A 20,980-nucleotide genomic window follows, 5' to 3' on the forward strand; every position below is an offset into this window, starting at 1 on the left:
TTGTTGCTAGGACACCGTACGGAGCGGGGGTTTGAGTGGCTGCTCAGATGAGCTGCGGTCACAGGTGCACTGTTTATTTGCTGTCCGGTTTCCCACGTAGCGTGTAACGCGTATCAGCCAATAAGAGGGAAGAACCAGTCTCTCGCTGCCTCCCACCGCCCATACTCATCTCTAATTGGCCAAAACCCAAATCAATTTCCCCAATCCGCATCTGTCTGTGAATAAATGGGCTACTTGTCGGACATGTGCCCTCCCACTGGTTCTGTGTCAGCGATCACACAGGCTGCGTTTAAACCTGGGACCCACAGATGCTGATGCACGTCTGGGCAGAACCGAACATCCACAACACACCTCAAACTAACACCATGAATTTGAACTACGCGTCTGCGGTGCCCACGCAGAGGTCCACGTCGTTCTTCATAGAGGACATCTTACTGCACAAGCCCAAGCCGCTGAGAGAGGTCATCCCCTCGCCGTTCTGCGGCTCCCTGGCCTCCCGAATGCCCCTCCTGGAGTATGGATACCCACTGATGCCCACCCCGATCCTGGCGCCCCATCCGCACCATCCCCTGCACAAGCCGGAGCACCAGTACTTCTTCACTTCTGGTAAGAGACTGAAACATGTGATGTACAGCAGGTTGGGCTTCTGCTGGCCCGATTACCAAGAGCTTTGATTTATATATGATACATAGAAAATCAAAATACATATAAATATATATTTTCTGATTCAAATGAAAATATGTATTGATAATTATTAATTATTTTCACTATGTGGATTTATGTGATGTGGCATTTCTAAGATGAGATTTGGAATATGACAAATAGCAAAAATGAATTGATATCCAATTGTTCAGAAAATGACAATAACCAGTAGTTTATTATTGCACCATGTGTGTTTTACGTTACAGAACTTTAATCGATTTTTCAAATAGACATAAATATACAATGTTATTCCTCTTAAATTTGTCTTGTTTAGATATAACTATTAAAAAGTCAATCATTGCTTTTCCGGTTGCTCCACGGAGCCTCAAATTATATACGGTTTTATCAAGTACAAAAAAACACGTCAAAAACAAAGTAAAGGCTTTATGCAAAAAACTCTAATTCCACTGATCTCATATGACCTTGAATATTCCAACTTTTGGTTTGGTCCGGTTCTGCAGTTGATTATTTGGCATGCGCGGTTTTGCACCTTTAGGGATGCAGATGCCGGCCCTGTTCCAGCACCACGCAGAGCTACCAGGGAAGCACTGCAGGCGCAGGAAGGCCCGTACGGTTTTCTCCGACTCACAGCTATCCGGCCTGGAGAAGAGGTTCGAAATCCAGCGCTACCTGTCCACACCAGAGAGAGTGGAGCTGGCCACTGCGCTCAGCCTGTCCGAGACACAGGTACAGACACAGACACACACACACACACACACACACACACACACGGGGAGTTTGCTCAATGATACTTCAACCAGTGTGTATCGTGTGATGTGTCTGCATGTGGTGCACACCAGTAGGTTTTCAAGTGTACTAACTAATATAAGATCTTATTATACGACATAATGGTAGCATGCATCTGTGTACTGTGCATAGTCATTTTATTATGCCGTCAGTTAATGCCCAACACTTTTAGATAGAAGGGGTGAGGGTGGTGTGATGTTTTCAGAGAAGGGATAAATAAAAGTAAGTACTTAACTTTTATAGGCTAGGTTGCATCCTAGACATTATAATTCCATAGATAATAAAGGGGCCTCTCGCATTCAGGCAATAGTATACATTTATATATCATTTCACTAATAAACATAAAGTTCACGTCCCTCCCATATGAATGAACTTATATAATTTTGGCTTCATAGGACACTTACTGTGTATAAGTATATTTAGGACACTTTTCTTAATCCACATGTTCCCCTCATGGTGCAGGTGAAGACGTGGTTCCAGAACCGGCGCATGAAGCACAAGAAGCAGCTGAGGAAGTCGCAGGACGAGCGGAAGCCTCCCGGGGAGAGGGAGCGCTCCGCGGAGAACTCGAGCGAGAGCGACGTGAACGACAAGAACGCAGAGGAGCTCAAACACGGACTGGAGGCGGACTACGTGCTGGAGCACGACGACGAAGACGACGTGGACATCGAGGACGACGTTTGCTCCCCGGATCATCTACTATAGTAGGCTGCAGTTTGTTCCACAGGCAGCGACTAACACTGTACATTTATTGTACATAACACACATGTCGCTGTTTTAACATGGAGCGTTGTGTGTGTATGTGTGTGTGTGTGTGTGTGTGTGTGTGTGTGTGTGAGTGTGTGTGTGTGTGTGTGTGTGTGTGTGTGTGTGTGCAGGGGGTCAGTCTATAACAATGTTAACATTTATTCAATCATGCAAAGTGGGCCTTTCATTTTTTTATTTTCTAAGAATTGCCCATTTACCTCTTGTACAGGCTATATGGGATTTGTCGTGTTTTTATGTCTGAGGAAACTCAGGATTATTGCTATTATTATTATTATTATTGTTATTATTATTATCACTTAAAAGTCTTGACATTTGTACATTTCCACATTTTTATTTTCACATGAGGAACAAAACAATTGACGCGCTCTTTGCTCTGAAGCATAGACGCATCATGCTCCACCGCCTTTTTGCACTTATGTCCTATAGGAACAGTTCCATATTCACTTAGTACTACTTTTTATCGTTGTGTATTTCTTTTATGTATATACAAGTATTTGTTTTTATTGTTTGGTATTTTATTTGCAGTTTCGTTAATGAAGTTTTGGTCGAAGGCTCCGTGCTTCAGTCACCCGCAGTTTATAAGTGTGTGTAAATATTTGTATATACTTCATAGTAGCCTATATAAATAATGAATCGCTACTCAGCTTTGTTTATTCAGTCACACCTTTTATATTTTTTTACTACCGGAACGCCCGGTTCAATTTACTTTGCTGTTTGCGTGTTGGGACTTCAGCTGAGCGGGGATGATTTGGAGGAGATTTGGAGGAGAACACATGTAATCACATGGCATTAATGTGTTATGATTCAAGCCACATATGATCCTGTGAGCCTTTGTCACCACCTGCACCAGGAGCCTCTGGTATCCGCCCGGCGTGGGGTCCTGGAGGCCGCAGCGGAGACCCGGCGCTACGCGGCAGGAGGACAGGACCCCCCCACTCCACCTGCTCGTGTCATTATATCGTATACTGCGTCACAATGCTGAGGGTTGTTCCGTCTCCTTCGTTCAGCTGTCACCCAGGAAAATGGTCGTTCATAGCGCCCAGCGATGAGAAAGATACATTTGCTAATATTAAAACATTACATATAGAACATTTTACTTATTATAAAATATTTCATATCGCAATTTAAAGCTAAGTTTTCTTTAGTTTTTTTTTTTAAACTTCAGTCAGAATTTAATTTGACAGGATTTCATAACATTCATTGAAGAATTAATTAAAATTCGTTTCATCCATTTAATTAAAAAATCAATCAATAAACCGATTCCTGGTCATTTTAGCACATTTTGTCTTTTGATTGTGGACATTCTGAAAACTGTCACTCATTTCTTCTGAGAGGGTTGGTGCTGCTGTGTACATTCATAAGTTCATGATCTGGAGATGGAATTTACAGCAGGGCTGCATTATTTCCTGTGTCCTGATAAATAAAGTGAATGCGAAAAACAAACATAAATATATTTGTGCTATTTCAGTGTTATTTTTATTCATCACTAATAAAGCAATTTAGCACGAATCTCATTCAAGTTATTCAAGACAATCTAAATCTGCAACTGTCCAATAAATCAAATACACCACAGCCACACCGACACACTTCAAGCTGCCATAAGACTGCAGAAGCGCAATGTCATACAACGTTCTCCGAGCATTGTAAAGTTGTCATAACAGTAATATGAAAGTATGGAGGGGTGAAGGGATAGGAAGTATTCATTGTGAAAAATAGATTTCATAATAGTATCTGCTCACAGAAACAGACACACTCATTTCATAATATTAACTAGCTTTATAACATACATTACATATTTTTTTGACATATATTTCATGATTCACTGGAGATTTGCACAATAGCCTGCTGTCTTCTCTTCACCTTCGCACTGGATTTACTCTCCCTTGCTGCCTTTTGAGAAGCAATTCATGTTGTATGCGATTCTGATTAGGTAATGGTGAAAACCCTATGTAGAGAATAGGCCATGCAGAAGGTGATCAATTAAAAGATTAAGTGTTTTGCAACACATGGACGCATCTGCATTTGAGCCTAATAGCAGGGCCATCAGCTCATTTTCAGGAAGCTTGCCGTCTACTGAAAGCGCACTTCTCACATCAAAGCGTCCACGTCTGCCGTAGCTTCCCAATGGGCAGAAAGGGATGCTAATTTGCCCCCCTTCATGTAGAGCAGTGAAAGACTCCTTCAATAAACTGGATTTCAATGGCAAAAAAACGAGTAGGTGGGACCAAAATAAAAAAAGATGCTAAGAGACTCAGTGTGGATAGGCAGCGGTTCTCATTAAATTAAAAAAGGGCTTCGTCATTTGTTTTCAACCACGCATCTGAGGACTTAACACTAAAAACGCAGAGCTTCAAAGAGTCCATGATGGGTTAAATAGAGACTATAATCTAATTAAAATATTGCACAGAGGTAAATAGTGCTTTGATAATGATCTGAGGGTTCAATTAGTAAAATGAGCTGCTCTCGAGCGTTGTGTCGGGAGGAGCTGCTACTTGGAACATTGCTAGAGGACTGTAGCACCAAAGACAGAGAAATCTGACCAGAACATAGAGAACTCAGATTATTGCAAGTTATGTTATGTGCTAGTTAAGGGGACTGAAATAACATGGAACATGGGAATCACCTGCCACTAGGCCTATATGAAAACAGAGTGTGGACATGATTGACTATACTGTATGATGATAATAAAAAGCATAAGTGCTGTTGGTGATTGATTGTTCATTGTCACTGTTAACATACTAGATGATTGAGTGTCATTAAATCCAAAAGGTTGTCAGTGACAACGTCTAAGACACTGCTGACAGTAGTGTGAGTCAGGAGCATGGTTATATCACATCATCAACTCAATAACATTGTGTTAAAATGTAACTTTTGAAATTAATCAAATGTATCAAACCTATATTGCAAAAACTCTGGCCTTTACACATTTGATCTTATAGATGAGGTAGGGATGACTTCCTTCAAAATGAATGTGCATATTCTTTCGTATAATTACGATCCTATATATGCCAAGTACTGTAGATAAGGGTCCCATCAGAAAGTAGAATTAGTGCATAAAGCGTAGGACGTATTTGTTTGGGCTGCTTAATACATTTCAATAGGGGGTTTGATATTTTCATATGAACAAGAAAAACATTAATATATTATTATTTTACTATATTATCTTTTAGCATTTTGTATCATGGCTATTTTGCAGTATCAAGACAGTGCATCCCAGTTAACTAGAAAATCAAACTGAACAAAATCACTGAAGGAGTAAAAGCACAAAGCATCAACTACAGATAAAGCTACATAACTCAGTCGGGTGAATGGAGCTCTAAACAATTATCAATGAAAAGCCAAGCGGTGACTGAAACACTGCAAAGGAGAACTTTAAGGCCGATGACTACAGCTGAGCAGTGATCCAGCGTCAAAGTGCCTTCAGCTGCTGGCGCTTGGTCAGTTAGTCAACAATGGAAAAAGTAAGGGTCTCTGGAATTACATACACTGTTTCTCACAGCTCTGACACTCCGCACATCCCTCCGACCAAATTTTGATTTGTTTGGCTCCATTGACTGGCCAGAATTCTTGATATTGGTTTGATACATTCCAGAGTTTATGTTTTAGAAACGAATGTTGTTAGTGTTTCTATTATCAGGCTTTCACTCATTTCACCGTTTATTATGACCATACACATTGAGAGCTTCAGGTGTATTTTTGATGTGAGAACAGCACACAGGGCACAGTGGTAATAAACAGGGCGGCTGTGGCTAAGGGGCTGGAGTGGTCGTCCTCTGACCAGCAGGTCGGCAGTTCGATCCCAATCTTCCCCATTCAGAATGTTGAAGTGTCCTTGGACAAGATGCTGAACCCCAAGTTGCCATTTCTCATAGAGAAAAGTGTTGCTAAAAGATGCATTGTGTGAATGTTTAACTGTACTGTAAAGCGCTTTGAGTGGTCATCAAGACTATAAAAAGCTCTATATAAATACATACCATTTAAAGGTGCAGTGTGTAAGATTTAGATGAAAGGGATCTATTGAAATATATTTAATATAAAATAATCCTAGTGATTTTGTCACGTGTGTTTCGTCTAAATTTTACAAATTGTTTTATTTACCCTAGAACAGGCCCTTTAAATTTAAATTTACATCAGGGGAGGTCTTCTCTATAGAGGCCGCCATGTTTCTTGTAGTAGCCCAGACTGTACAAACTAAACACCCTTTGAGTTTTTATGACAACTGAAGGTTACCACTGGTTCTCCTTCATGTTTGGAAGGGGAGGATGAGGCGTGAGGTATTCAGTTGCAACAAGCAACATCACCACTTTATGTCACTAAATTCTACACACTGCAACTTTAATATATAAAAAGCTTGTGTGACCTTTAAATAGCACAACAAAGTGTGTATATACGAAACTGATTTGTTGATATGACACCAGGACTAAAGAACTTCGCCGTCATACTGTGCGCCACATCTGGGAGTATATATAAAAGCGCACAGGTTCCATGAAGTGTTAATGTGAATTTCCCATTGCCTCAGAAAGCAGGCCCTTTTCTGAACGGGGCCACAGCCAGTTTTTCTTCCTCATGCCGTTTTCTTAGGACGTCCAGGTTGGTCAGCAGGGATACATCTGAGCCTTGCCATTGAGGAGCGAGCTCCGTGAAGTCTTCAGTCTTGAACTTCTGCCTCTGTTTAGGTTGAGACTTTACAGGGGGTTTGGCTATGGTCTTGGCATATTCTAAGGCCTAAGAGAGACGGGGAGAAAGGGAGAGACCTGTATGTTAATGTATGAATGGAGTTATTGTACCAGTTGAAGTAAAACATTTTTACTGGTCTTTCAAAAACATCATGGATGCATTTTTTTCATAACAGTACTAGACACACGTGTACCACACACATGGTTGTTGGACTTAAGTTATGATGTCTGTACACTCAAAATACAGCTTCCTGTTTCATGGCGAAACATCTAAATTCTAGGCCACACCACAGCCACACAAAATGAAAATGCAATCTTCTCATAGCTTTTCATCACAGGTTGTACACACCCAGTTTGAAGTTGCTCTTATAATGTGTGTGTTGTAATGAAGACAGTGCATCGAACTGAACAAAATCTCCAAAAAGGGTGAGGGTCCACACACACACACACACACACACACACACACACACACACACACACACACACACACACACACACACACACACACACACACACACACACACACACACACACACACACACACACACACACACACACACACACACACACACACACACACACACACACACACACACACACACACACACACACACACACACACACACACCTTTATCCTGGGAACTTTGTCTTCCGGGTCCTTGGCTGGTAGAAAGGGAATCCTGCTCATTTTTTTGTTCTGTTCATGGATCACATTTGAATACAGCTTCTGCCGTTTCATTTTCTTTTCGATGATGGTGAAAGAGTGACAGAGGGAGTAAACGTGAGGAGAGGGGGAGAGAGAGACAGAAGCAGATTATAAATGGGGGTTTAATTAACTGAGCCATTTCTCCCTTAAGGCCCTTCTCTTTGTGTGTCCCCTTAGCAGAGCCTCTCCACGCAGCACTACAAAACCTAACACAGCTAGCCATTCAGCAGGCCTATCAACATTTACACATATCGTTCACTAATAGGCTTGGCCCTGGAGATGCACAGGGCTCGGTCTAGTGTAAATTGGCCAAACAGCCTCACTTTTTACTGCTGGGGATTAACAAGAGATATATCAAAGCACAAAGGCCACTTAACTCCTCAGGGGTACTCTTATTTGCTTTGTATATGAAATTCTATTTGTGGAAGAGCATGGGGCCTTTAAATGATGAACTTGGGACACCTGGAGGAGGGTCAGTGGAAACATTATAGCTTCTTTAACAGCATGCACTGCAACCCTTAACCTTTCTAGACATCACCCGAAGGATCGCTGTGTGTATGACTGGACATCAAACTGACTTTAAGTCTTCAACTGCCTATCTATAAAGTCTGTTTAACGTCTGACTGAGCTGGTGTGTAAAAAGTGTCCATCAGTGAGAATTCACAGTGAGCCATTTGAATTGTTGACGTTTCTATAATTTTTACCGTGCACTCAAAACCCCCAAAGCCTTGTGCTAACCCAAAAGAGTATTTTCCGTAAATTACATGTCAGAGAGAATCTCTGGGCATTCTCTAGAGGGACTGTATGTGAGAATGCAAAGGTCCAACTGAGGTCCTTTTCATATCTGAAAACGTAATATGACCCAGCACCTTCCCATATGTGATGAGGATAATAGTAACAAAATAAAAGCTTTCCTAGGCTGTGTGTGAATGTCTGTGGTAGCTTAGTTTTAACAATTTGTCCGGGTCAATTTATCAATTAGGTATTTTTACATATTTCTTGTTATGTGCTTTTTCATCTCCTAACCTATAAATTTACCACATACTTATTGGTAAATCAGCCCCTCAGTGTACTCCATCTTCAAGATACTGCTGTTTGATTGGATCTATATTTACTGAAGGCAATCAATTATACACATGATGTCTGTGTAACCTGGTTTTGAATTGTTCCAATATTGTTTTCTGATCATATTTTACACATTTCATTTTACACAGCTTCCTTCTTCCATCCATAGGATGACCATCCCCTGAACACCAATTTACAGCCTTGTTGGTCCAGTAAAGGGGGAAATGACCTGTTTGTGCATTATGTGACAACATCTTTATCTATGTGTGCAGTTCATGGATAAATTAAGCCACCAAACACAAAGTGTTAATGTGGCTCAAAGGGTAACAATTCATGGTGAGAAGATTGTGACGCTGCAGGTCAGTACTTACTGTCTTTTCAATGGCTGCGTAATCAGGACACAGACCTCGATGATTTGTGTCTGTCCTCATCTGCTTGTATGCCTAGATGGATAGATGGATAGATGGATGGATAGATGGACAGACAGACAGACAGACAGACAGACAGACAGACAGACAGACAGACAGATTACTTAATTTGAAGCACACCTTTGTGAGATTGAACTTCATTTGTTTTGATGGCTATCTTAATGGAAACATGGCACAAACCGTAATCCTCAGACAGCAATTTTGATCCATTTCATTCATGCATCTCATTGAGTTCAAATTGAGAAAAAACACTCCCTCCTGCTTGTTTGTCCATCCCCCTAGCATACAATAAATTGACGCCTCCTACACTTAAATATATATAAATAGGGTGAAAGTGCTCACTTATTTGAAGAAGATTTTCACCATTGCTGATGCTGTGAACAGCATACATATGAGAAGTGTGTATGTAACTTTGTATGAAGAAATAAAAGTCACAAATGGCATTCCTTGAGACAAAGTCTGATCGAATGGGGCAGAGTGACCTTATATGCAAATATCTGGGGTGCTCTAGATATTATAAAGCCTGATTCTCTTTCATTCTCAGTCACACACAATGACTGGTCTTATGCGTTTCGCTCGAGGGAGAGCAATGTTGGTCTACTCTGAAATATCTCAATGACTACTGAATAGGGATCTATTCAAATGTCTCTTTTCATCCCAGAGAAACGAAGGCTCATATGGGTGGATCCTTTACTGGCCAGTCTATCCTAGGATTCATTGAGCTTAGCACAGGCAGTTAGCAAGATGCGGTTGCTTGAGTACCAGGCTTCAACTCAACCATACAGCTAGTACACGGGCGGCTGTGGCTGAGGGGTAGAGTGGTTGTCCTCCAACCTGAAGGTCGGCGGTTCGATCCCAAGTCTGACCCATCTGCATGCCAAAGTGTCCGTGGGCAAGATGCTGAACCCTGAATGGCCCCCCATAGAATAACAGAGTGCTGCGATTAGATGCACTGTATGAATGTGTGTGTGAATGGGTCAAGACTAGAAAAGCGTTATATAAATACAAAACCATTTACCATTTACACGTTTAAAAAAATTAAGGGGTATTAAAACTTTATTATTGTGTCCAACTGCAGCTCTATTGCTTGGCAACAGCAGTAAGGACGGGACAAGCTAGTGACATAGATCACGGAAACCCTCTGAAGACCAGTCCATTAAATTTTTGGTTCATCCTTTGTGGTCTACGTTGCCCACAAAGACAGTGTCCTCTTAAGGAGGTGGCCCCTGAATTGAGACAAAGCTTGTATATTTAATAATGCTCATGGTCCAGGCTTGTGCACTGTAGTTCAGTGAGAGCTCCTCTCAATCAAACAGCATGTTTACTATAGTGACAACCTTTTCTTGTGTTTGGGATGGTATCTGAATCCAAGTGGTGCTTTTTCTCCCCATCTACACAACCTGTCTATGTCATTCTAAATGCCCAATGTACTTCAAAGCTAAAACCTTTTACTGATTTGTTTTTCTTTCAAGGAAAGACCAAAATTCAATAATTGCATGGCACAGACAGTAAACAGAGTGCAAACAGTTCATGGGCTTTAAAAGTATTTTGTCACCACACACAATATCTTTCTGTGTTTCCTTATCAGGCTCTGACATGATACTGAGGTGTTTTTCAGGGACACTGTTGTTGAGCTGAAATTCGGTGATACAAGTAAAACGGGAAAAGACAGAAAAAGATGTAGATACTGTCTCTTTTCAAACTGCCACCAGTTGCTGGTGGCAATTTGTCTGTGTGACCGTGTGTATAAGGGTGCATGCAATCCTTAAGCTGCCCGCAGACAAAAGGGAGCCAATCATTCCAGATTGCACTGGCTCCTTTTTGGGAGGAGGATTTCAGTTTGCTTTAGCCACGGACACAACAGGGCACCTTTCTTTCTAAGACTTCTCCCCTCTCCCCCCAAACTCCTAAGTCACGCTCATCTGCTTTCATGCCCCGGCACTGCAGCCAGACTGCTTTACAAATTGAGCCTATAATCTTGTCAGACATGATGGCTAACATGGTGGGAACGATGGGAGGTCAAGGGGTGGGCACCGCAGGAGGACTATGTGAAGGCTCCAGAGTGAATACAAACCAAAGCATTTAATCATACCTTCTAGCCTGTCTTGTATCCATCTCTCAACTGTTAGTTGTTGGGTGGTGTTAAAAGTGCTAGTCTAAGCAAACAGAGATCATAGAATACGTTTTTTTTATGAAATTATAGCGTGGTTGTAGAAAAAGTTGGTAAAAATGTCAATATTTAAATGTTTGTTTCAGTTAATGGTTTCATCAACTAGACTTTACTTGAAAAAATATTTCTAAAGCCATGGCATGAATCCTTCACCGACTAATCTTTGAACTAGTCTACACATCTACCTTGGAAAAACTGAGTGCTGAGTTCCTTTCCACTAACAGCTCAGACTACAGCCACACGATATTCTTAAATTGAAGACGATCTCTGTAAAGAAGAGTTACAGCTTCATACCAGATAATATCTCCATCCATACAAACAAACCCGCATCAACATGCATCACATGACAATTCATGAACAATGGTCATGTGCGTGAAGGGGTAATCAGGATGTAGATTGCCTACCAGAATTTTAACAACAATGTTGAAAAGTAAGAGAAGGGATTTGTTTTTTGGACGGATAACAACGTGGAGGTGTTACTGGAAGTAAGTGTTAGTACCCGCAACAAATATCCTTGCCTAGTAAGAACCAATCAATAAGGGAATATGCAGATTGTATTCAGAAGTCTGTTCCGGCACATCCACACTATAACACAACCTCCATATTTCAAATTAAAATAAGACCATCAACATTTCCAAAAGTCTACACTTTAGGGGCTCAACAACTTTAGGGGCTCCAAAACCCCTGGATGCCAGGGGTTTTGGCATCCAGGGGTATATAAAATGGAAGTGATGCGTTTTAAAACTATGTGTTAGTATGGATGTAAACTGAAAAAAAAAAATGTCGAGGGTAAAAACAACTACAGCCAAATCATTAAATGCAAATGGCCGTGTTTAGTGGCCCTGCGCCTCACAGACTCTCTCCCTTCTAATCACCTTAGCCTCTAACAGCCTGCTTTATGCAGTCATCATCGTATAGCAATTAAGTGTATCTTAGTGGAGCTAGACAATTAACCTGATGTTTTATGCCCACTGTCATTGGAACACTCCTGCTGGATTAAGCAGTCTCAGCATGAAGACAGTTGAGGGGATTATTGGGATTTCAAAGAGGCATTTATTTGTGTAACTCCTCATGTATGTGTGGGGATTAAAGACACACTCAACTGAAGAAATTATGTTTGAACTTATTGGTGAAACTGCATAATGTGTTCTAATTTTTCTTACTTGCATATGTTTTTTCTGTATATTTCGAGTGAGTTTAGTCATTCTTGAGTGGAGAACAGTTTAAAAACCTATGGGGACGGACAGACAGCAGCCTCTACCCACGAAGAAGGGTTTTCATGATGAAATGAATTGTTAATGATGGGATGCTATAGACAATGTATACAAAGCCTATGATAACTGTGAGCATATCTAGTAGTGTATTTGTGACCAGGTATGCTCTCAGAATACACTTTTAATCTGTGTGACAGAAAAATAACACGGATGAGACTCCAATAATTCCTCTGCAGTAAAAGATGAAAAGTGTTAACACTGTAAGACACTTATGTAGCTCACAGACAACACCGACCTTGCAATTAACTCTCGCTTTCAGCTGCTTCTGTTTCTCCATCTGAACCAGGTAGCTGTCGGAGTTACTGCTATGGATTTTGATGGCTGTGTTCTCACTCTGACAAGGGCTCAGCGCAGGCTCTGCTCCAGTCAGGGGCTTTCCTATAGCTGGAAGAACAGTGTACGAGCCCGTGCCCTGTGAAGAAGCAGTAGTAGGAGTCCTGAGGGGGCTTCGAGTCTCCTCGTCTTTTTCACAGGATAATGGCAACTGTGAGGCCCTCGTCCTGAAACACAAACTTATTAATGGATATTGAATGGTCCAATGATGTTAGATTAGTACATCCGATTTACATCTTAATGTTTTATTATTATTAATATTATCATGGTTATAACAGAAATACTACAGTGAGGCCATCATTTAGGTGAGCACAAACAAATGTGACATGTGTTATATTATCATAATTATTATTATTATCATTATTGTATTGTAAAATTGTATATATGTTTCATTCATTTTCATAATCCTGCATACTATAATTTGTCATCAGCTGTGTTGTGATTGTTGTGACATGTTAAAGATATTCTCAATTTATTCTATGTTACATTATTTGATGCCATACACATGTGTCATTTCTTTCTCATTTTGATTAAATAAAAGACAATATAAATAGTTCACCTTTGCCATTGTTCAGGACTACCCTCCAGGTTACGGTGGAGAAGCTGTGTATTCAGCACTTCCCGAGACAAGAAGGACTTTCTAGAATAGTTTTTTTGTTTGTATCCCGTGGTCAAGGCAAGTTGAAGTTCAGACGTGGGGCTCCAGTGAGGATGACCATGCAGAGAAGCTAGGTTGATGATAGCCTCCTGGCCATCCCTCTGCTGAAGTAATGAAAGAAGATGGGATGACGTGTTCAGGTTGATGTTGAGGTGGATGGCCTGGGGCAAAGGCTGTGTGGAAGTCGTGTTCTGAGGTTCAGGCTGAGTTCTAGCAGCTGCTTGAGCTAATGGGACACTCAAACAATCTCCCCGCTCAGCTTTGACCGCCACACCTGGGGGCTGCCGTTGAGAGGGGTTGGGGTACTCTTTACACTGGCCTTTCTTCCCCTTGCTGATCTGGGTGAGCTGATGTTGGAGAAGGATTAACATAATAATATTTTCATTGATGTATGATCTGTATGTCCATATCCATATCCACCTGAAATAAGGTCCTACCCGCAACTGTTGTGTTTTTTGGAGCAACCTCAGCTCAGGGTCCGAGCAGTCTTGCTGATTCTCTGCTGGAGTCGGCTTCTTAACAGTTTCCTGCACCTTTAAACATAAATAGCAGGGAAAAGCATTACACTGACACAAAAAAGTGTTTAATATATTTTCTGTCGATACAGTTAAACTGGAGCACACCTTCTCATTGAGGCCAGTGCCTGACCATTAAATCTACACATCAATATAAGGCTATCGATATTGCATCCAGTATTATCAGGCATCATATTACATCAATTTACTATTACAGTTCCTTATGCAGTGTGGAAATGTGTCCTGTTAATGCTGTAATGAAAATCATTTTACTTCAGGACTCCCGCAGTGGCAGAGGACCACCTGAGTGGATCAATTGTATTGACAGGCAGAAGACTTTTTCATGGAACACCAGTAATTCTGTGAGGTTGAATTGTGGAAGGTCACAGCGAATGCGTTGATCCAGGTGTAACATATTTAATATCGATTAGTGTGTTTGTCATTGTATCTAATAGCATGAAATGCTACTATTATGCTGAGAGAACCCAGACAATTTCAGGGTACTGTTGGGCAAACCAGCATGTAAGCTGTTCACTCCTCTGTCTTTGTCTTTCAAGCTGAGTTTGATCATTTTGGTGATTAACTCAACCTCACATTAACTCACTAACCAAGACTTTGAGACATTCAGGAGGTGTTACAGATGAACGAGGGCAGAGCAGTTGTTTGAAGATCATTAGCAGGCGTCAGTGAATCCTGTGTGTCCGGCAATGTACACACTTACACACAAACACTTTGCACCTCTCACCTTTACCCATTCCCCCCGCTATTGCCTTTTGTCACCCATTATAAAAATCCCAATCAGTTGGAGCAAATGATCAAGTCCGTATTGCATTTTGAGCATGGTAAGCTGTGTAATATCTTTTCTACTAAATTGGGCCTGTAATTGCTTCTCTGCAAGACGATGTCACAACAAAGTAGGGCAATTGCAGCTAGCTGTATTACCTCCTGTACCCGGGAAACATCTGCTTTTCGCAATAAGGACTTCAAAGGGGCTGTGGATCTTGAATTGCATTTAGCTGCTATTGTGGCCGACCCAGGTAATCTTGATTAGGTGTTTAGACTGGGGCAGGGTATACAGTGGCAGAGAGCTCCACAGAGCTTTGGTCTAAAGCTATTAAAAGATTGTACATTATGTTCCCATGGCTTTGAAGTGAGGGCCTATGAGAGGAGAAGGGACTCTGAGGGCTGAGTGCAATAGCAGAAGATTGATCTGCTACTTCTGTCTTTATCAAAGGAGGCCCGAGCCACGATGAAGCCAATCACTGCTGCAGCCTCTCTGCCGCTTGGCCGGGCTAAACATTTGCTGCATTAGGAAATTGTGTACATTTAATGACACGTCTAATTATAACAAGCTGCCTTCAGATGGCCACTCTCATCAAAAGACCAAATGGGTTATTTTAAATGGATCCGGTCACAACTGGCCTGTCTGTGCTCGTATTGATTTTTGAAACTGATGATATTTGTACATAGAGTGTTGCTATCTTTTGCAAGGAGCAACAGAATAGAAAGTAGAATAGGAAGAAAAATGAGCTTCGCAGTAGAGGATTTTAGGCATCTCACAATTTGAGGGCCCTGATTGTAAAATTACTACATCTTGCACTGTATTCGTGTCTTAGTGTGTGTCTAACCTTCAGTATTAGATTTTTCCAAAAATCTGAAGAAGATAATAAATGTCAACATCATGTGTGTGTGTTTGACCTCTAGACTTACCACAGATATTTTATTCTAAAATATGGTTTAAAAATTACTATAAAAAGTAAAATAGGTTTCTGCCTGTTTCTGTGCAGCTTTGTTGATATGTAACACTGTTGCCGTAGCACATCCAATTCATAGATTAATCCTGTAATGAAACCAAAAAAACACAGCCTCCATGCAAATTGGTGCCCCCTTCTTTTATGCCCTGTGTCCCTCATTAAGTAAGACACGTCTTTGGGGAGACAGAGCAATGGAAAACTAACAAGCGAATTCAGAGGGAAAATGACAAAACACAAGGGCTCAGGAGAGGGAAAGGCTCCGGCTCTGTTTACTATTGCACAAAGCTAACGGCTCTTGACTATGTAAATGGTGATGATACGAGACATTGTAGAGGGCTGGGGCTCAGATGGGTGAACAAGGTTGGGGGTATTATAGCCAGCAAACAGTCTTGTGGTCCAACAAATGGGGAATGCGGGCCATCCTGACCAATTATGCCACTGTGCCAGGTGCAGGGATATCTAAGAGCCTATTGGTAACCATGCGTCTCTGATGTTCTTGTTGTACACATCAACTCATAATAAGCACTGCATAGCCAGACATGGCTCCTTTCATATGGTGGAGGAGAAGGCAGATGAAAACAGATATGCTCCTTTGCCAAATAAATTTTCCAGACTGGGTCAGGGGAAACATCATAGGATATTTTCTATTGGTTGTCCGAGATGACTATATATGGCATATAGATACCATTTTTATTTATATAATATTACTAGATGCTGTGGTGGGGTGGGGGGGAACAGGAAGCTTGTTCGGTTTAATTCTCATGAGAATGTTAAACATACCCCACTTCAATAATCTCACTATCATTCACTGACACCACAAGTAAGACAGACTTACCAGTAGCTGTTTGGGGCAAACATTTTGAATATTGTATGTCTCCATTAATTTTCAAAACAAACAATTTACAATAAATTCAATAGATAAAGTTCATCTATCCATCAGGAAGGTGTAAAGTCACACGATACTACCAAACAGATCACAAACATAAACTGCATTTCAAATCAATTCAACCTATTTTTCCCCATTGTCTGCCTCCAGTCAAACTTCATCCTATAATCATGTGCAATGATAGCTCTGCCATCCAAGATTCATTATCTATGCTAGTGCAGCTCCTGGTGTCTGTTTCTGTAATTGCAGCCTGTTTCAAGAAAATGTCTGCCTGAGGGTGATCATTGACGTTTTCTACGCAAGTTTTTTTTTATGTTTCAAACATCAAATTCTCATTATGTCATTTTAACAATGAGTAAATGCTACTGGCTGAAAAAAATAGATTCTGTACTCACATCATTCACATTGGGCATCTGTTTGCGTGCATGCACCCTCACATAAGAGCCATGTTTAGATCTGCTGCACCCAAGGGTTATTTTGTTAAGTTTCACTTTGTCCTCCACCAGGCTTTGTAGCTTGTTGTTTGATGAAACATTTGGGTTTGGCAGTGCAGAGGTGCTCATTTTCTGGATGGGTCCCCCTTGTGTACATCTCGATTGTTGGTAATGCATCCGAAATTCTGTGCCATGTAGGTCATCGCTCATATTCGGAGACCCACTAAAATGTTCACTGTCAAAGCTTCTCTCATAGCTCTCGCTGATTCCTCTCTGCAACCTGCTGACATTTTCCTTTTTAGTGGAAGCTTCGGAAAGGTGAGCTTCTGGTGACCTTCTCTGACAAGCGTGTTTGTGACCTTGGGGAGATGCTGCCGTGCTTGTAAAACCATCTTCTGGGTGTAGGCGAAACGGTTGGTCTGACTTATTGCCAGCTTTATGTGGAGTCACAACAGGTGGACTTGTGTCAACAATGCATCTGTATCCTCCTTTTTTTCCCAGTGCTCTTCCGTCATCGAATGAATGAGAAGGTTTCTCTTTAGGGACTTGGGGATATCCCTCAACAGAATTCTGTGGTCTCTCAATGAAGCGGCCATTTCCCTTCACGTTGGTCCTCCAGCTGGGGTCATATCGCAGGTCAGAATAGGTGTCATCAGGCAGCAGCCGATGACACCTTAAAGATAGACAACAGAATTAAAAACAATTTTTCCAGAACAAGCCTTTCACTGAACGTGCATAATAGCTCTATGTATCTGGATATACTTATACAAGAACATGTCATACACAGTATGTATAATATAGTGTTAATTATATAATTAGTAATTTAATTGAATACATTTTTGGTAAGCAGCTTTATTAATGAGATTTTCATATTGAAGGTCTACAGACACCTGAATGCCACATAGTCCTGTGGTGAGGGGTCAAAGGAACAAGAGGCATTAGACCATTATTAGAATGATGATGTCCTCAAACAAAGTATTAGGCCTTATCACAGACTTCTGAAATTGAAACAGATGAGGGGGCTATGAGAGTGTATTTACAGATAATTTTCGTATTTTCACCTCCAGGCTCACTAATGAGAGTGTATTTGAGAGCTACTAGCGGGGGAATGGTTCACAAACGGCAATTTTCAGCTTATGAAATGGGTTGAAAATTGCAGGCTAAAATGCTCTTTCTGATGGTGATGAAAAGATCTCATTAAAATAAATAGCAGAGAGCCTCTTTGTTGTGCTTACTGGGAGGACGAGGGGAGCCTAATTCTCCTGCTGTGATGTTGTGCATGTGGGGGCGGCGAATGGGGGGGTGTCTAGGTGTAGGGCCCTTCACTTCGATGAGGCCAAAAGGGTAAGGGATGTCTCTCTAATGACTGAGACTCAAACAAGTTGGAGAATGCATTATAAACAACATGCAGCTAGGCATGATGCCTCTAACACTGGCAGGACCCTACAGACCATTATTTCTAGCAGAAGATACAGATACATAAATACAAAAGCCAGTGAAATATAGTGACAATCACTGAATGGGAAAATACAAAAATTCATCATAAAGACTATATTCAAATATCCTTTGGAGAGAGATAGGTGTAAAAATATAGCGAGGATGGATGAATAGACTTGCTTTAATAGAATCTTTTGCTTGAATGAGGAATGCCCATTGGGTTTGTAAACTATGCATTGTGTGAAAAGGCTTACCCACTTTGAGGAGGGAGCCGAGAGGACCATGAGAACATGATAATGGGAATGGGACTGTGTCCACTTCCTCAGTCCTATGAAATGGAGCCCTTTGTGAGAATATGTCATGTTCATTTACCTCTGAAACAATGTACTTTGGGATGCGGGCCCACACTTGGTGGGCATCAACCCGCATAGGTTGATGACGGGAAAATGGAGAGTGCCCCTTTTCAGTTTTGCAGGGAGCTGGACTATCAGCCGGGGTGTGAAGGAAAGAAAAGAGGAGACAACAGTACGAGTCGACGAGATTGGCAAAACAGATGAGGTGTTGTCCTCACCAGGACAGGCCTCCCTCTGCTCTACTCCCTCAAAAGAGTGAAAGAGAGATCTCCTTTACTGCAACAATGATCCCTGGTAATGGACCACGAGTGACCACTTATTGTGATCCACCCAAACAAAACAAAAATCTAATTTCCCTCAAATGAAAGCTGTTATTCTCAAAGCACCTGAATTAGGCCATTCTCACCACAACGCACGATCAGTGCCTGCATCTCATTAAACGGCCGACACGGTTTCATTGTTAAGTGATGAATGAAGGCTATTCCTCTTTCATCATCCATGTGCTGTGTAAAAGTAAAGGGCTTGATTGCTGCCATACACTCCTTGTTGTATTCCATCTAAGCAGCACTATTATCTGCTTAATTTTAATTAATTTGTCACAGACAGTGAAAGTGACAGTCCAGTTCAATAGGCAAACCGAACAAGGCCTGGCACATCTCTCACCATAGTTAATAGCTTTAATTGTGTTATATACATTTGCAGAATTATCCTCTACAAAGCCAATGATGTGATAAACCAAATTGTGTTCACAACGGTCTCTTTACCCAGCTAATCTCTACAACTGTGTAAAGTGAAATAAAATTTTAATTATGATTCTAGACGAAACCAAGAATTAAAGAGTGCAGGTTCTATATCAACAGGCAGGCTTTAACAGCTGAGATACTGCCACCTATTGGGCAAAGAGCAGGACCATATTTGAGACTGTGTCATCTGTATTACAGTGACACTTAAAAGACAGGTCTATTTATATACCACATTTCTATCACAAGTCAAATAAACTCAACAACTGTGTGTGTGTGTTAATCCCTCGTAAAAAAAGAGCTCCATAGTTGTTGTTTTTAGATTAACCTCCTCAGTAGGAGCAAATAGATTTAGAGCTGAGCACCACAGACAGGGCAGTAAGGGAGACTGTCACACAGTATTGTTTGTTTACAAAATAAGAGAACATATGTCCGACCATAATTTAACTGATGTTGAGTGTGTACAGATGTTACAACACCTCATGAGTTGCTATTTGCTGGACAAACAAGGGAGAGTGAACTCACCATCCTCCTCTTTCGTCCATATGGGTATCCAAATATTCAGTCTGTTGGAGGGCTGGGCCCCTCTTGGTATGGAGGTTGGATGCTACGTCTAGGCTATCATAAACATGAAGATCTTCAGTGTCATCCTCATCCTCCTCTTCTCCCTGCAGCAAGCTCTCAGCATTCTCCTTTTCAGGAAGAGCGTAATTGTTTTGATCATGGTGGCCAATGTGCATTTGTAGCTGCTGTTAGTAGGCTCTCTCCTGGTCCAGGCGCTCTGTGTCGGACTCCCCAGATTCCCACTGGTTGGCAGGAGCAGCGTGCCTTCTCGGATCAGCCTTCGTCTCTGCATACATCCTTCCTTGTCCAAGTCTGTTGTCCATGTGTACGTTGCAAATGGAGAGACTTTTTCATGAAGGTCTGATTATCTATGTGGTTGTTAAATCATACAAGATCAGCAACAAGCCACTGCATGAGCATCCTTAGTATTTTGAGCCTTTATGTATTCATCTCATCGAATTGAGCTACACATGCCTAAAAGTGTGACCATGCAGGTCTGAGATGGGAAACATCTAAATCCTCACTGTACTGCAGGTCAATTTGCTGTATGTAACTTCAAGTTCATTATGGGCTCAAAATAAATCACTGATCTACGACACCAAACATGTCAAAGTTAGACTCAAGTGGAAATGTGTATATGTTCATGAATGAACAGAGCAAAATACCGCACCTTTCCTATAAAGAGCCCCATGAATATATACAAACCCCGAACAGATTAAACTTATTTTTACCTCTTTTTTGTTTAAAAAAAAATATTTTCATTATTATTA

General features: G+C 41.2%; 2 protein-coding genes across 2 annotated transcripts; one reads left to right on the top strand and one right to left on the bottom strand.

Annotated features, from left to right (window-relative positions):
- Window positions 1–365: 365 nt before the first annotated feature.
- bsx (brain-specific homeobox) lies at window positions 366–2,154 on the top strand. The gene is made up of 3 exons (XM_062407112.1): window positions 366–606; window positions 1,199–1,389; window positions 1,912–2,154. Exons 1-3 carry the CDS (start codon window positions 366–368, stop codon window positions 2,152–2,154), a joined length of 675 nt encoding a protein of 224 aa, XP_062263096.1.
- Window positions 2,155–3,726: 1,572 nt separating this feature from the next.
- jhy (junctional cadherin complex regulator) lies at window positions 3,727–20,506 on the bottom strand. Its single transcript, XM_062406593.1, is given in 8 exon segments — window positions 3,727–6,942; window positions 7,522–7,635; window positions 9,036–9,107; window positions 12,772–13,036; window positions 13,429–13,874; window positions 13,965–14,060; window positions 17,078–17,789; window positions 20,172–20,506. Coding segments are annotated over 8 exon segments (2,250 nt in total). The 3' UTR covers window positions 3,727–6,732.
- Between the last annotated feature and the right edge of the window lie 474 nt (window positions 20,507–20,980).

This window comes from Platichthys flesus, chromosome 15 (assembly GCF_949316205.1).
Source record: "Platichthys flesus chromosome 15, fPlaFle2.1, whole genome shotgun sequence".
In the NCBI taxonomy this organism is placed as follows: domain Eukaryota; kingdom Metazoa; phylum Chordata; class Actinopteri; order Pleuronectiformes; family Pleuronectidae; genus Platichthys; species Platichthys flesus.